Source organism: Macaca mulatta, chromosome 13 (genome assembly GCF_049350105.2).
Source record: "Macaca mulatta isolate MMU2019108-1 chromosome 13, T2T-MMU8v2.0, whole genome shotgun sequence".
Classification (NCBI taxonomy): domain Eukaryota; kingdom Metazoa; phylum Chordata; class Mammalia; order Primates; family Cercopithecidae; genus Macaca; species Macaca mulatta.
Window position 1 is genome coordinate 70,982,968 of NC_133418.1, and position 14,978 is coordinate 70,997,945.

Below are 14,978 nucleotides of genomic sequence, written 5' to 3' on the forward strand. Positions count from 1 at the left end.
TAAATTCCTAGACACATACAATCTTCCAAGATTGAACAGTGAAGAAATCCAGAACCTGAACAGACCAATAACAAGTAATAACATTGAAGCTGTAGTAAAAGTTTCCCAGCAAAAAAAAAAAAAAAAGTTCAGGACCTGATGGCTTCACTGCTGAATTTTACCAAATATTTAAAGAAGAACGAATACCAATCCTCCTGAAACTATTCTGAAAAATAGAGGAGGAAGTACTTCCAAATGCACTCTGTGAGGCCAGTGTTACCCTGATACCCAAACCAGACAAACACACATCAGAAAAAAAAGAAAACTACAGGCCAGTATCCGTGATGAATATTGATGCTCAGCAAAATACTAGCAAACCGAATTCAACAACACATTTAAAAGACCATTCATCATGACCAAGTGGAATCTATCACAGGATGCAAGGATGGTTCAACATAGGCAGATCAATCAGTGTGATAAATTGTATCAACAAAGTGAAGGACAAAACCTATATGATCATTTCAATTGATGCTGAAAAAATATCAGATAAAATTCAACATCTCTTCATGACAAAAACTCTCAAAAAACTGGCTATGCCTCAACTCAGTAAACACCATGTATGACAGGCCCACAGCTCATATCATAGTGAAAGGGGGAAATACTTGAAGCTTTTCCTCTAAGATCTAGAACATGACAAGGATGCCCACTTTCACCACTATTACTCAACACAGTACTACTGGAAGTCCTAGTTAGAGCAGTCAGACAAGGGAAAGAAATAAAGGGCATCCAAGTTGGAATGGAAGAAGTCAAAATGTCCTTGTTTGGAGATGATATGATTTTATATTTGGAAAAACCTAAAGACTCCACCAAAAACCTATTAGAACTGATAAACAGATTCAATAAATTTTCAGGATACAGAATCAACATACAAAAATTAGTAGCATTTCTATATGCCAACGGTGAACAGGCCAGGTATGGTGGCTCACACCTGTAATCCTAGCACTTTGGGCAAATCACCTGAGGTCAGGAGTTCGAGACCAGCCTGGCTAACATGGTGAAACCCCATCTGTACTAAAAATGCAAAAATTAGCTGGGCGTGGTGGTGGATGCCTGTAATCCCAGCTACTCAGGAGGTTGAGGCAGGAGAATCGCTTGAACCCGGGAGGTGGAGGTTGCAGTGAGCTGAGATCACACCATTGTACTCCAGCCTGGTCGACAGACCAAGACTCCATCTCAAAACAAAAACAAAAACAAAAAGTGAACAATCTGAAAAAGAAAAAGTCCCATTTACAATAGCAATAAATAAAATAAAATACCTAGGAATTAGTGTGACCAAAGAAGTGAGAGATCTCTACAATGAAAGCTGTAAAACACTGATGAAAGAAATTAAAGAGGACACACCAAAAGAGGAAATATATTCCATGTTCGTTGATTGAAAGAATCAATATTGTTAAAATGGCCATACTACTTTACAGATTCAATGCAATTCCTATCAAAATACCAATGACATTCTTCACAGAAATAGAAAAAGCAATCCTAAAATGTATATGGACCCACAAAAGACTCATAATAGCCAAAGCTATCCTGAGCAAAAAGAACAAAACTGGAGGAATCAGATTACCTGACTTCAAATTGTACTACAAAGCTATAGTAACTAAAACAGCCTGGTACTGGCATAAAAACAGACACATAGACCAATGAAACAGAATAGAGAACACAGAAACAAATACAGATAGCTACAGTGAACTCATTTTCAACAAAGGTGCCAAGAACATACATTGGGGAAGGGACAGTCTCTTTATTAAATGGTGCTGGGAAAACTGGATATCCATATGCAGAAGAATAAAACTAGACCCCTATCTCTGGAAATATGCAAACATCAAATAAAAATCCATTAAAGACTTTAAGACCTCAAACTACTAAAAGAAAACATTGGGGAAACTCTCCAGTACATTGAACTGGGCAAAGGTTTCTTGAGCAGTACCCCAAAAGCACAGACAACCAAAACAAAAATGGACATATGGGATCACATCAAGTTTAAAAGTTTCTGATGCACAGCAAAGGAAACAGTCAACAAAGAAAAGAGACAGCCCACAGAAGGGGAGAAAGTATTTGGAATTTCCTCAAAAAACTAAAAATAGACCTACCATATGATCCAGCAGTCACACTGCTGGGTATATACCCAAAAGACAGGAAATCAGTGTATTGAGGAGATAATCTGCACTCATGTTTATTGCAGCACTATTCACAATAGCCAAGATTTGGAAGCAACTTGTGTCCATTAAAAGATCAATGGATAAGGAAACTGTGGTACATATACACAACAGAGTACTAGTCAACCATAAAAAAGAATGAGAGCCTGTCATTTGCAACAACGTGGATAGAACTGGAGGTCATTATATTAAGTAAAACAAGCCAGGCACAGAAAGACAAATTTTGCATGTTCTCACTTATTTGTGGAGCTAAAAATTAAAGCAGTTGAATTCATGGAGATACAGAGTAGAAGGCTTGAGAAGGATAGTGGGGATAGTAGGGTGAGAGGTGGGGATGGTTAATGGATACAAAAATATAGTTAGATAGAATGAATAAGATCTATTTGATATCACAATAGGGTGTCTAAGGTCAGCAATAATTTATTGTACAGTCTACAACAAGTAAAAGCGTGTAATTGGATTGTTTGTAACGCAAAGAAAGGATAAGTGCTTGAGGCAATGAATACCCCATTTACCCTGATATTATTATGCATTGCATGCCTGTATCAAAATATCTCATGTACCCCATAAATATATACACCTACTATGTACCCACAAAATTTAAAAAAAAAGTTTTAAAAATAAAAATAAATTCTGTTTTAAAAAGAAGACACACATCCAGCCAACAGTCATATGAAAAAAAGTTCAACATCACTGATCATTAGAGAAATCCAAATCAAAACCACAATGAGATACCATCTCATAGCAGTCAGAATGGTTATTACTAAAAACTAAAAAATAATACATGCTAGTGAGATTGTGGAGAAAAAGAAACGCTTATACACTGCTAGTGGAAGTGTAAATTACTTCAACCATTGGGAAGACAGTGTGGCAATTCCTCAAAGACCTAAAAACAGACATACTGTTCGATCCAGCAGTCCCATAACTGGGTATATACCCATAGGAATAGAAATCATTCTGTCATAAAGACACATGTACACATATGTTCCTTGCAGCACTATTTGCAGTAATGAAGACATGGAATCAACCTAAATGCCCATCAGTGGTAGTCTGCATAAAGAAAATATGGTACATACACATCATGGAGTACAATGCAGCCATAAAAAAGAATGAGCTCATGTCCTTTGCAGGAACATAGGTGGAGCTGGGGGCCATTATCCTTAGCAAACTAATGCAGGAACAGAAAACCATATACTACATGTACCCACTTCTAAATGGGAGCAGAATGATGAGAACCTAGGGACACATAGAAGGGAACAACAGATACTGTGGCCTATCTGTGGGTGGAAGGAAGGACAGGACCAGGAAAAAATAAGTAGTGAGTACTAGGCTTAATACCTGGGTGACAAAATAACCTGTACAACAACCCCCCATGAAACAAGTTTACTTACATCACAAACTTGCACATGTACCCCTGAACTTAAAAGTTAAATTAAAAAAGAAAAAAATTATGTGAGTGAAAAAATAAGGCAACATAGCTCTTTGATTAGTACAGTAGCTAAAAGGGAAGGATTCAGGGTTATGGCAGAGTTTTCTTTTTGAGATGGGAGGAGTTTGATCATGTTTTATAGATCAAGAGGGTCTCAGTTTATAAAATGACATCAAAGATTCAGAGATAACGGGATAATTTGTGTAGTGAGATTTCATATAGGCCGGATGGAGATGGGATTAGCCTCAGGTAGACCCATTTCTTTGAGATAGAGAAGAAAGATGAGCATGGGGTGGACATAGATAAATTTATAGTTTGGAGATTGGAAGCTCAGGAAAAAAAGCCCATAAGACCAGTTTTTACTCTGAAGTAGGGAGTAAAGTCTTGCTAAGGAGGAGATTGAAGTGAAAGTTGGGTAGGGAACTTGGTGTTTTGGAATGTTTGCTGTGGGAAGCCAATTGAGAACCATTGAAAGATTTGCAGAGCAAAACCCTACAGGTCTGGTAGAGGCTGGAAGTAGAACTAGTTCATGTAGTTGTATTTTCCAGTATTGCTTAGTTTTCTTTGTATTGGGGTGCAGAAGGAAAATGGTTAGATTGATCCTGGGTGTTGTCAGAACAGGGGCAAAGGAATTGAGGATAAAATAATTGCAGTGATGGGCCCATGGAATCCAGTCTAGATAGGAAAAGAAATGAGAAAGGACGGGACCTGAAGGATGAGGGGGGAGGAGTTGGGACCTGAGGTCTCCATGATGTTAAAGATCGGTTATGGCAGTAAGGGAGAGCAACCTCTGGAAGAATAGAAACTGGTGTCTGTTGGCGTTTAAAGACAGAAGCATGGATCTGAAGTGGTGCACAAAAACTGTAAGAATGCTAACATTGCCTCCCAGACCTTGCAGCAGGTATAGCAAGGCGTGGAAAATTTTCAAAATTGGCCAAGGAAGTAATTTCCTTGCAAGAATCAGGCTTTTGTGAGGAGAAGAGGTGAAGGCAGAATGTTCTGTACAGTGTTCATGGTAGAATGGGGATTCCCGAGGACTTACCTCTTTCCCCACCCCCCACTTAGCAAACATGGCCCAGTGCCTTGTACCTACATATCTGAAGGGGTTTCATCAGGGTTTCCCAAAGGGGTTGACTGTGCCACCACATTTGTGGTGTGCTGTAGTGAATTTTTGTTCATGTGTGATTGCTTAGTGCACCTATAATGATATTATGTAGTTTTAATTTAACCACTTCTCACAAATTGGTCAAGTGACTTAAAAGGATTTCTGTAAGGAAATAGTGTTATTAAAAGTGCAAGCACAAGTGAACCAACGTAATCACTGTAGAGCTGCATCCTCTTGTTCTTTACCAGGCATGTTATGTGATAAAAATGATGACCACCTGGGTTACCAGGTTGAAGGCGGGTTGGTGGTGGGGAAAATGAAAAGATGTAGGTCAAACAGTATAAAGCTGCAGTTATGTAGCATGAGGAAGTTCTAGAGATCATGAGGACTGTAGTTAAAAATACTGTGTTGTGTACTGGTAATTTACCAAGATAGTAAGTTTTAGGCACTCTCACCACACACAAACACATGCGCGCGCACACGCACACACACACGCACCAGCAAGGTAACTATATGAACTATATAAGATGATGGGTATATTAATATTTGTTTGACTATAGTAATCACTTCATTATGGTAGGTATATCAACATAAGCATACAAAACATCACATTGTTCACTTTAAATATGTACAATAAAATAATAAAAATTTTAAAAAGCTAAAAAGAGCTAAAATAGAAATGACTACCTACCACCTAATTGCAACTGACAAGAAGTTTAAAATTATCAAGAAAGTATTTGAAATATAGTCTCACCTTTACTTTAACAGTGAGCCTTGTCCTTAACATGTAGTGTGCCTTGAGATAATTAGCTAATGAAAGAACCATACTCAGCAAGACACTGTAATGTACACATTCGGAACATGAGGACAAGCACTGATTTTTTTTTCTCAATGTTTAAGTCTTAGGATACCCAGTCCATTATTTTTTTACAAAATTTACTAACCATAATGATAAAGGCTTAGAGCTCTTTTTGAGTTTTCTTATTCAATAGCAAAAGACAAAAAGTCACAGACCACTGGGGAAACACATGTCCTTCCTGCCACAGTAAAACTGGCTGAAATAATATGAGGACAAAACAAAATGCATTCCTTATTAGCAAATGTTGTTAAAGGAGCATAGAAAACATTACTAAAGCATTAAAGAAGAGTTTTTTTAGAAAATCCCTGCAGATAGAAAGTTTGGTATACTAAGTTGGAAGGAGATTTGTGGTATTTATAACATGTTACAACTTAGGGTATTTGTTAAGATTCTGTTTCAGTGAGAGAATAGACAATTTTTTAAGAGCCACTAAAGGAAAAATGCACCAGAGAAGAGATACAGTGAGGTGTTTTTAACAATGGGGATACAGTCTGAGAAGTGCTTTGTTAGGTAGTTTTGTCGTTGTGCAAGTATCATAAAGTATTCTTATGTAAACTAGATGGTAGAGCCTGCTACACACCTGAGGCTACATAGTATAGCCTATTGCTCCTAGGCTACAAACTTGTACAGCATATTACTGTGCTGAACACTATAGCCAATTGTAACACATTGGTAAGTATTTGTGTTTCTAAACATAGGAAAAATACAGTAAAAATACAGCATAGGTGGGGCGTGGTGGCTCCCGCCTGTAATCCCAGCACTTTGGGAGGCCGAGGTGGGCGGATCACCTGAGGTCTGGAGTTCGAGACCAGCCTGGCCAACATGGTGAAATCCTGTCTCTACCAAAAATGCAAAAATTAACTGGGCGTGGTGGCGGGCGCCTGTAATCCCAGCAACTTGGGAGGCTGAGGCAGGAGAATCGCTTGAACCCGGGAGGCAAAGTTACAGTGAGCTGAGATCATGCCACTGCACTCCAGCCTGGCGACAGAGTGAGACTGTCTCAAAGCAAAGCAAAACAAACAAACAAAACAGCATAAAAGATAAAAAAAAAAATGGTAGATCTGTATAGGGCACTTACTATGAATGGGACTTGCAGGACTGGAAATTGCTCTGGGCGATATCAGTGAGTGAGTGGAGAGTCAATGTGAAGGCCTCAGACATTACTGTATGCTACTATATACTTTAACGCCATATACTTAGGCCACACTAAATTTGTAAAAAAATTAATTGATGTTATGACACCTGTGACATCACTAGATAATAGGAATTTTTCAGCTCCATTATAATCTTGTGGGGCCACCATCGTATATGTGGTCCATTGTTTACTAAAACATCCTTACGCAGCGCATGGCTGTATTGGCAACAGTAATGGCTTATTTAACAGAAAGATGTGTTTTGGAAAAGCTATGTAAGAATGACCATTGATGGAGTGGTGGCTGCTTTTATCCAAATGTAAGGTAATGGAGATAACAGGAAATGAGTTTACTGCATCATTCATAGGCTAGTACAGGAAAAGAGATGAATCCAGAATTGCACGAAGTAGTGTCATTGTGGATAGTTTTTAAAAACGTGACCTTTAAAATATATTAGGGTCTTTGCAGTACTTTATAATGAGGTGGGAGTGACCATAATTATTGTTTATACATCCAAAGTTTTGTTCGTTATCTGTGATACAAAATATAAAAGAACCCTTAAATTCAAAGATAAATTATGTGCTTTTCTTTTACAAAAATACAGCTTTTCCTTTCTTGGCGATAAATAACTGTCAGTACTTTGCAACCTACCACATATTTTGTAAAAATTCTGTTGATTTAGGGAAGAGATGGCATTTTAACTGAGTGAGAAGGTAACTGCCTTCTGAAAGGAACTCCCCTCCATGCCCCCCAACACAAGTTAAAGCCAAGCCCTGAAAGAAACTTTTACTATGTGGAGATGATTTTGAAAATAGGTACTAGGAAATACTTTTATTGTTACGTGATTTTCTTGCGAAAAGTAGTATATATCACCTGGAAAAACTCTTACATTGACATACTTAAAACACTTGGAAATAGTTCCCCTCTGTTTTGAATTGCATTTAGTAAAAATGCAAAACTTTCTAATTAGCTTATAAGCTAATTGATATCAGGAAAAAATAGAAATTTACCAGATTAATTTTGACAATAACTTTTTCATAATTGCTAGATAGGCTAGAATAGAATCCTGGTTTAGTTCAGCTAAGCCATAATGTACTTCTCCCATTTAGACGTTTTTTCAGCTACATCCATGTATCAGAATAAACTGGGCTTAGAACCAACTTTTGGAATTGCTAGATCACTAAGAATTAAATTAATAAAGCCTAGTCAATCACCATGTTCTTGTTAAAATATTAATATTTAATGGAGTCTTATACCTTTAGTTAAAAATGAAATTATTTAAAATATTTCATATTGGCTTATTTTAATTTTATTTTATAGTACAAATAATGTTTGGTTAGTAGTATACATATAATTTATATGTAAAACATATACATTGGGTTCTGTGCTCAGAGACTTTGCTAATTTAGTGTGTAATCAAAACATTTGGAGATCAGTAGTTTTTTTTTTTTTTTTTTTTTGAGACGGAGTCTTGCTCTGTGCCCCAGGCTGGAGTGCAGTGGCGCGATCTCAGCTCACTGCAAGCTCCGCCCCCACGGGTTCACGCCATTCTCCTGCCTCAGCCTCCAGAGTAGCTGGGACTACAGGTGCCCGCCACCTCGCCCGGCTAATTTTCTTGTATTTTTAGTAGAGACGGGTTTTCACCGTGTTAGCCAGGATGGTCTCGATCTCCTGACCTCGTGATCCGCCCGTCTCGGCCTCCCAAAGTGCTGGGATTACAGGCTTGAGCCACCGCGCCCGGCCGAGATCAGTAGATTATGTGGTGCCTAGGATTTGTGTGGTATTTCACTTTATAAAATGCTTTTGCAAATGTGTTCCAACTTGAACCTCCTCAACAGCCTTTTGATGCAGGGAAGTGTCATTATGCCCATTTTGTAGATGAGGCATTATTCTCATTTTGTGGAGGGGGAACTGAAAGTCTGAATATTTAGATGACTTGCCCAAGGTCACACAGCTAGTTAATAGTCAGCGCCAGCACAGGTGTTACTACTAGATGGTGCTTTTCCATTGAATCCATTCATTGCCTCTATACTGGTCATTCGTCTATACTGGTCATTCCTGTTGTTTTGACTTCATGTCCTAATCTACTACTTATTTTTCAGAGTCCTCAAGTAGTCGTCTTTTGTGTGTTTTCTCTAGCGGTTTTAGTTATAGTCAGTGAGAGAGAGAGACAACACAAGTAAATTAAGAAAAATTGGGAACAAAAGGATGGAAGCCAACCAGAAAGAGAATATATTAATGATGAAAATAAAAATGGTAGTAGATGACTCAGAAGTCAGATAAATACATTTGATGTGCAAAACATTTCAAAGAAACCAGAGAAATGTAGTTTGGGCAAATAGGTCATTTGAACATTGGCCTGAGGACAGACTAGAGATGAATGTAAAAATACAGTGGGTGTGTATGATATAGATATAGTTTTGTGCTATAGTAAAGTTGGCATTTGTGAGCATAATGAATTAAGAATTGTGATGTTTAATTTGATCATTGTGTCTGCTTTTGATTTTAACAAAACTTTATATAACAACATGTAGTCTTCTATCTTGATTGTTCTGCCAGTACATATAACAAAATGAACAAAATAGAGGAATTCTGTATAGGAATTAAAAGTTAAATGTTACTTGTCTGCTAGATCTATAGATAAACTAAGTTTAACATACTGAATAAAAATGATTGGGTCAGAAAAGTGACTTAAAAGTGTGGCATGGTTTCAGACATCATTTTCTAGGTTACAGTCACTGCCATAATCCAAGAACATGGAGTTTTATTCAACAAACTAAAATATAGTTTTAATAGGTTTCATGAAAGTAAGTTTTACATACCGTTTCTGTGGCCTTTTTGTATTATAAATTCAAGGCATGACTTGATCTTCTAGCCTAGTGGCAACATGTCTGGAAATACTATGCGTCACTAAAACTTTCAAAGGGATTTTGTACGCTTTGAAATATTGCATATATGGTTATAAAATTCTCTTAGTATTTACTGGCATATTAAACTAAAATGGCACTGACAGGCATATTATTGTCTGTGTTAACAATCTACACATGAAAGACTCCCTCAGTTCAGCTGAACATAGTTCTTACCTCTAATTGTTCATTAGGCCAGTGATCTGTTGTGCTCTTAGAAGGAAAACCAAAATGGTGCAATTGAAAGTTGAACCAATACCTGAAGTAGCTATACTTTTCCTTTTTTATTGTTAAATGGAAAGATATTCTGAAATTTATGATAGTTTCAGTGGTTTAGAAGATGTTGGAGAATTATATTGAGCTTGTCACAGTTTAAAGAACCCTGGACTGGGAGTCAAATCATTTAGATCTAGTTAACAACAGCTATGTTGTGATGTGCAACATCTCAGTGGGCAAGTCACTTAAGTTTCTCCTAACAAACGCCGAACTGGTCTAGTGTGGCTTGATCACTCATGGTTAAACTTCTACACACATAATTAGCATAAACAAATGATTTATTAAGCTTTAAAGATAGACCCCCAGTGATGTAGTCATGTAACCTAGACAAGCTGGTCAGTGCTACATGAAGTGTTAGGGCATGTGGAGGAACTCTTCCCAGTCAGCCTATAGAATTTTAAGCCAGTGTAGTCTGTCCACTCTGAGAAGCTGGAGCATCATTAAGGATCCCTTATTTCCAAGGAGCAGCTCTCCTCCGGGTTGCACAGCCGTCCTTTATCTTTCTTCTGGGTGTGTAGTAAGTATTCATGTTCCTAAGAATGTGCAGAATGAAGAGATTCAATTTAACAGATGCCTATTAAACTCTAACTGAATATAAGTAGAAATTCTCTTCACCAACTTCACTTTAAAAACACACACTGGATTAACCAGTCTTGTCATGTTTTCTTTCATTTCCATCTGACTGTGTCTATTGGCATGCTCTGTGTTTGCAGCTGGCCAGCTACACTCTAAATGCCAGTGTTCCTACCAGCAGAGGTGTGTGCTTACCAAACAGCAGTTACGTTTATTTCTGAAACTTTTTATTACATTGTGCATATTATTGTATGCTGAGACCAGCATGGTCAGGGAGACCCTAACCCGACAGCGCTAGAGGAATTAAAGACACACACACAGAAATACAGAGGTGTGAAGTGGGAAATCAGGGGTCTCATAGCCTTCAGAGCTGAGAGCCTTGAACAGAGATTTACTCACGTATTTATTAACAGCAAACCAGTAATTAGCATTGTTTCTGTAGATATTCGATTAACTAAAAGTATTCCTTATGGGAAACAAAGGGATGGGCCGGATTAAAGGAATAGGTTGGGCTAGTTATCTGCAGGAGGAGCATGTCCTTAAGGCACAGATCGCTCATGCTATATTTTGTGGCTTAAGAACACCTTTAAGCGGTTTTCCGCCCTGGGCAGGCCAGGTGTTCCTTGCCCTCATCCCTGTAAACCCACAACCTTCCAGCTTGGGCGTTAGGACCATGATGAACATGTCACAGTGCTGCAGAGATTTTGTTTATGGCCAGTTTTGGGGCCAGTTTATGGCCAGATTTTGGGGGGCCTGCTCCCAACAATTGTAGTTGAATAATTCCAGATTGCACAAGCTAATGAATTGTGAGTGTGAAAAGAGAATGATTGTTTCTTTTAAGGCAAAGTAGAATCCTTTAAAAAGACTTGATATAGATAAGCACAGAACAGAAATAGATATTGAATTAGATGTGGCTACAACAACTGAAAGCAGAAATGCCTGTGAAAATATGGAAGGATTATGCACTCACCTTGTTTCATACATGCGTTTAAATCCATGCTGTAACTTAAAGAAAGTGAAACTATGTCCTTATTTATATAGTGGTGAGTAAAAAATACATAAATAAACTGCAAGCCTAAGATGTTACATTCTAGATGTGGTTCATGTATCCATTTTAAATTAGAATGTTTAAAGTATGTGTGGTGTTTTGGTCACCTGCTTTAAGGTGAGTTTCTATGAACTGACCAATTATTGTTCATGATCCTCCTAAGAAGGCTTCCTTATACTTGATAGTTGAACATAGTCAATCTACTTAAACCTTGGGAAAACTGTGGTGTTTGCAGCTTGGGCGTGCTTTCCGTATGTATTCCTGCTACTTCGTCCAGTGGCCCCTTTACCTGTGTATTCCCATCTTTCATGTGAGAACCATCATTTCTCCTTTAAGTTTATAGAAAAGGGTCAAATTTAAGTAAAATATGGATATGAAAAATGTTGGAAATAAATGTGCTATATACTATAGATACTGTAATCTTATTATTTATAATAGGGAATCTATGACTCATGGTTTAAGAAAATGCCCAGCTTAGACTCAGGTTTTATGTACAAAATTGATAACTTTTGCTTTCTTATTTGGCATTTTAAAACACCAGTTTGAGTGATTTCTTTAATTCTGAATAAACTAAACCTAAACTAGTAAACCAAAATCATGATAAGTTAACTTCTGTGGCTTGGAAGATATTGAAGATGTTAGAGAATTAATTTGTCTCAAGCCCTTTGGGTATTAGAGTTTAAAGAACCCTAGACCTGGAATCAGACTAGCTGGTCTGGTATCAGCTGTGCTCTTGATAGTACTTGTCTTTGATGCTCTGATCCTGGTCTGTTAATCATTGTTACATTTCACAGAGATTTATAAAAGATTTCTTGAACTAACAAAAGGCTTTAGGTCCGATTCACATAAAAGCAGACATTAACTTCTTTATTTAACACTTTTCATCTTGGAAAATGAAACTGCTATCATATGATTTTCTTTTTTTTTTTTTTTTTTGAGACGCAGTTTTGCTCTCGTTGCCCAGGCTGGAGTGCAATGGTGTGATCTCGGCTCACTGCAACCTCCGCCTTCCAGGTTCAAGTGATTCTTTTGCCTCAGCCTCCCTAGTAGTTGCTATTACAGGCATGTGCCACCACGCCAAGCTAATTTTGTATTTTTAGTAGAGACGGTGTTTCACCATGTTGGTCAGGCTGGTTTTGAACTCCTGACGTCAGGTGATCTGCCCGCCTCAGCCTCCCAAAATACTGGGATTACAGGCGTGAGCCATCACGCCTGGCCTACCCAAAGTATTAGGATTACAGGCGTGAGCCAACATGCCTGGCCTATCATACAGTTCTTAATTATGTGCACGTGGATTGTCCTTTAATTGGTAATTAGCTTTTGGCTGCAGTGCCTTGCAGATACACACACATACACACACACACACACACACACACACACACACACACACACACACGCTTTGGGTTCAGATAGATCTGAGTTTGAATCCTGGCTCTGCTTCTTACTAGCTCTGTGACTTTGGAAAGTTGTTTTTTTAAATCTCTACAATAGCCTGATAATATATACCTCATGAAGTTAATGAAGCTAAAAAAAGAGTTTGAGTGAAGTATTTGGGCTTATTGCATAGAAGGCACTCAGTAAATACTCCCTTTCTCTCAGAGCCAATTAAAAATTTTCATTCTGTGTTACGGTTAAAAAGGAAAACTTGCAAGCTGTACATCTATTCACTTGATGTGATAGGTCTGGAAACCATTTGTAATGAAATAGATTAAGAGAAAGGTAGCATTTGCTACCGTGAGCTTCTACCATTTCTAAAGTTGGTTCATCCATTTCTTAAGTGCAGTTATTGACAGATCTTTAGAATTTGAGCATTTAGTGTTTGCGGCCCTGGATACTGACTTTAAATGTGTGGCCAACAACTGAAGGGAGAGGAGCCAGTTGAAGGCTGTAGAAAAGAATAAATAAGGTTTATTGTGGTCATACTGACTCCAAGTAGTTTTCTTTCAAAGTAATTCTAAGCAATATATCACTTTTATTACTAAGAGTTGGGAAAAAGAAAAAAAAATGAATTTCCCTTAATGTACTATTACATCTTTCTGTTTAAAAAAAGTTTCACCTTGCTTTTTTTGTTTCTCCAGCCACTATTCCATCCCTGACCCATCTTTGTCGTTTGGAAATTCGGTCCAGTCTAAAATCGGAACGTCTGCGGTCTGACAGTTATATTAGTGAGTTGCCGCTTCCCAGAAGCCTACATAATTATTTGCTCTATGAAGATGTTCTGAGGATGTATGAGGTTCCGGAACTGGCAGCTATTCAAGATGGATAAATCTGTGAAACTACTTATCACAGCTCATTTTTTCCTCTGAAAAACCATCGAGACAAAAGAGCCATGGAGTACAAGGTTTTATGATTTTATAGTCAAAAGATGATTATTGTTTGTGAGATAGGTTAGGTTTTGGGGGGCTAGTAGTTTAATGTGAATGTTTATGTTTACAACTAGCCTTCCCAGTAAAAAAAAAAAAAAAAAAAGAAAGAAAGAAAAGTAAATCTCACTTATATTACTTTATTGCAGCTTCATCACCAGTACATTATATGTTGTAATATTTATTTACCTGACCATTTTCCGCTTTATTTTGCTAATAAACTGTGATGTTGCTTCTAGTGCTAAACATGGCATATTTCCACCTATGATTCATGTTTACCTGGTGCTAGGAGCTCAGAATGGAATGCATAAAGCTTCACTGGAAGTGTATACAACTGTGGTGTAGAATCTGTTGTTGTTATTATTTTACTTAGACTTGAAGATGTCTTATGTTTATTAAAGAACACGTTTTCCTATTTTATCGCAGTTCATTTCATCTCCTAATTAAATCGCTTTTTTTTTTTTTTTTTTTTCAAGATAGAGTCTTGCTTTGTCACCCAGACTGGAATGCAGTGGCACAATCTCAGCTCACTGCAACCTCTGCCCCAGGGTAATTCAGTCACTTATGAAGAATTGATACTCATTGCCTTTTCACATGTAAACTCACAGGAAAAAATTATTTTACAAGAATATAGAAAATCAAGCATATTGCTGGGTTTTCCCTTCCAGTTTCTTTTTATTGTTTGACAAAAACAAAAAACAACCACCACCAACCCACCCAATTCTAATCTGCAAAGGCAAGAACGCCCTAAACTCAAAGACGTGCTCAGTTGGGAAAAGAAATTGGTTTCAGTTTTGAGATAAATGAGCATGTTAGCACAATTAGGATTTTAATCAGGAGACTGAGAGGGGCATGTCTGTGGCACCATCTTCAAAGAAAGAAAGGGGTTGGGCATGGTGACTCCCGCCTGTAATCCCAGCACTTTGGGAGGCCGAGGCAGGCGGATCATGAGGTCAGGAGATTGAGACCATCCTGGCTAACATGGTGAAACCCCGTCTCTATTAAAAATACAAAAGAAATCCAGGCATGGTGGTGGGCGCCTGTAGTAGCAGCTACTCTGGAGATTGAGGCAGGAGAATGGCGTGAACCTGGGA

At 37.9% G+C, this 14,978-nt stretch overlaps 1 protein-coding gene across 17 annotated transcripts in view; it reads left to right on the forward strand.

Annotated features, from left to right (window-relative positions):
• ASB3 (ankyrin repeat and SOCS box containing 3) overlaps positions 1-14,299 on the forward strand; it is a 126,868-nt gene extending 112,569 nt beyond the window's left edge. For 16 of the 17 annotated variants that reach the window (XM_077958621.1, XM_077958626.1, XM_077958633.1 and 13 more), the window contains one exon: positions 13,600-14,299. In XM_077958621.1, the coding sequence (XP_077814747.1) occupies positions 13,600-13,787 (188 nt within the window). In that variant the 3' untranslated portion in view covers positions 13,788-14,299. 17 annotated transcript variants of the gene reach the window in all.
• The last annotated feature ends 679 nt before the right edge of the window (positions 14,300-14,978 follow it).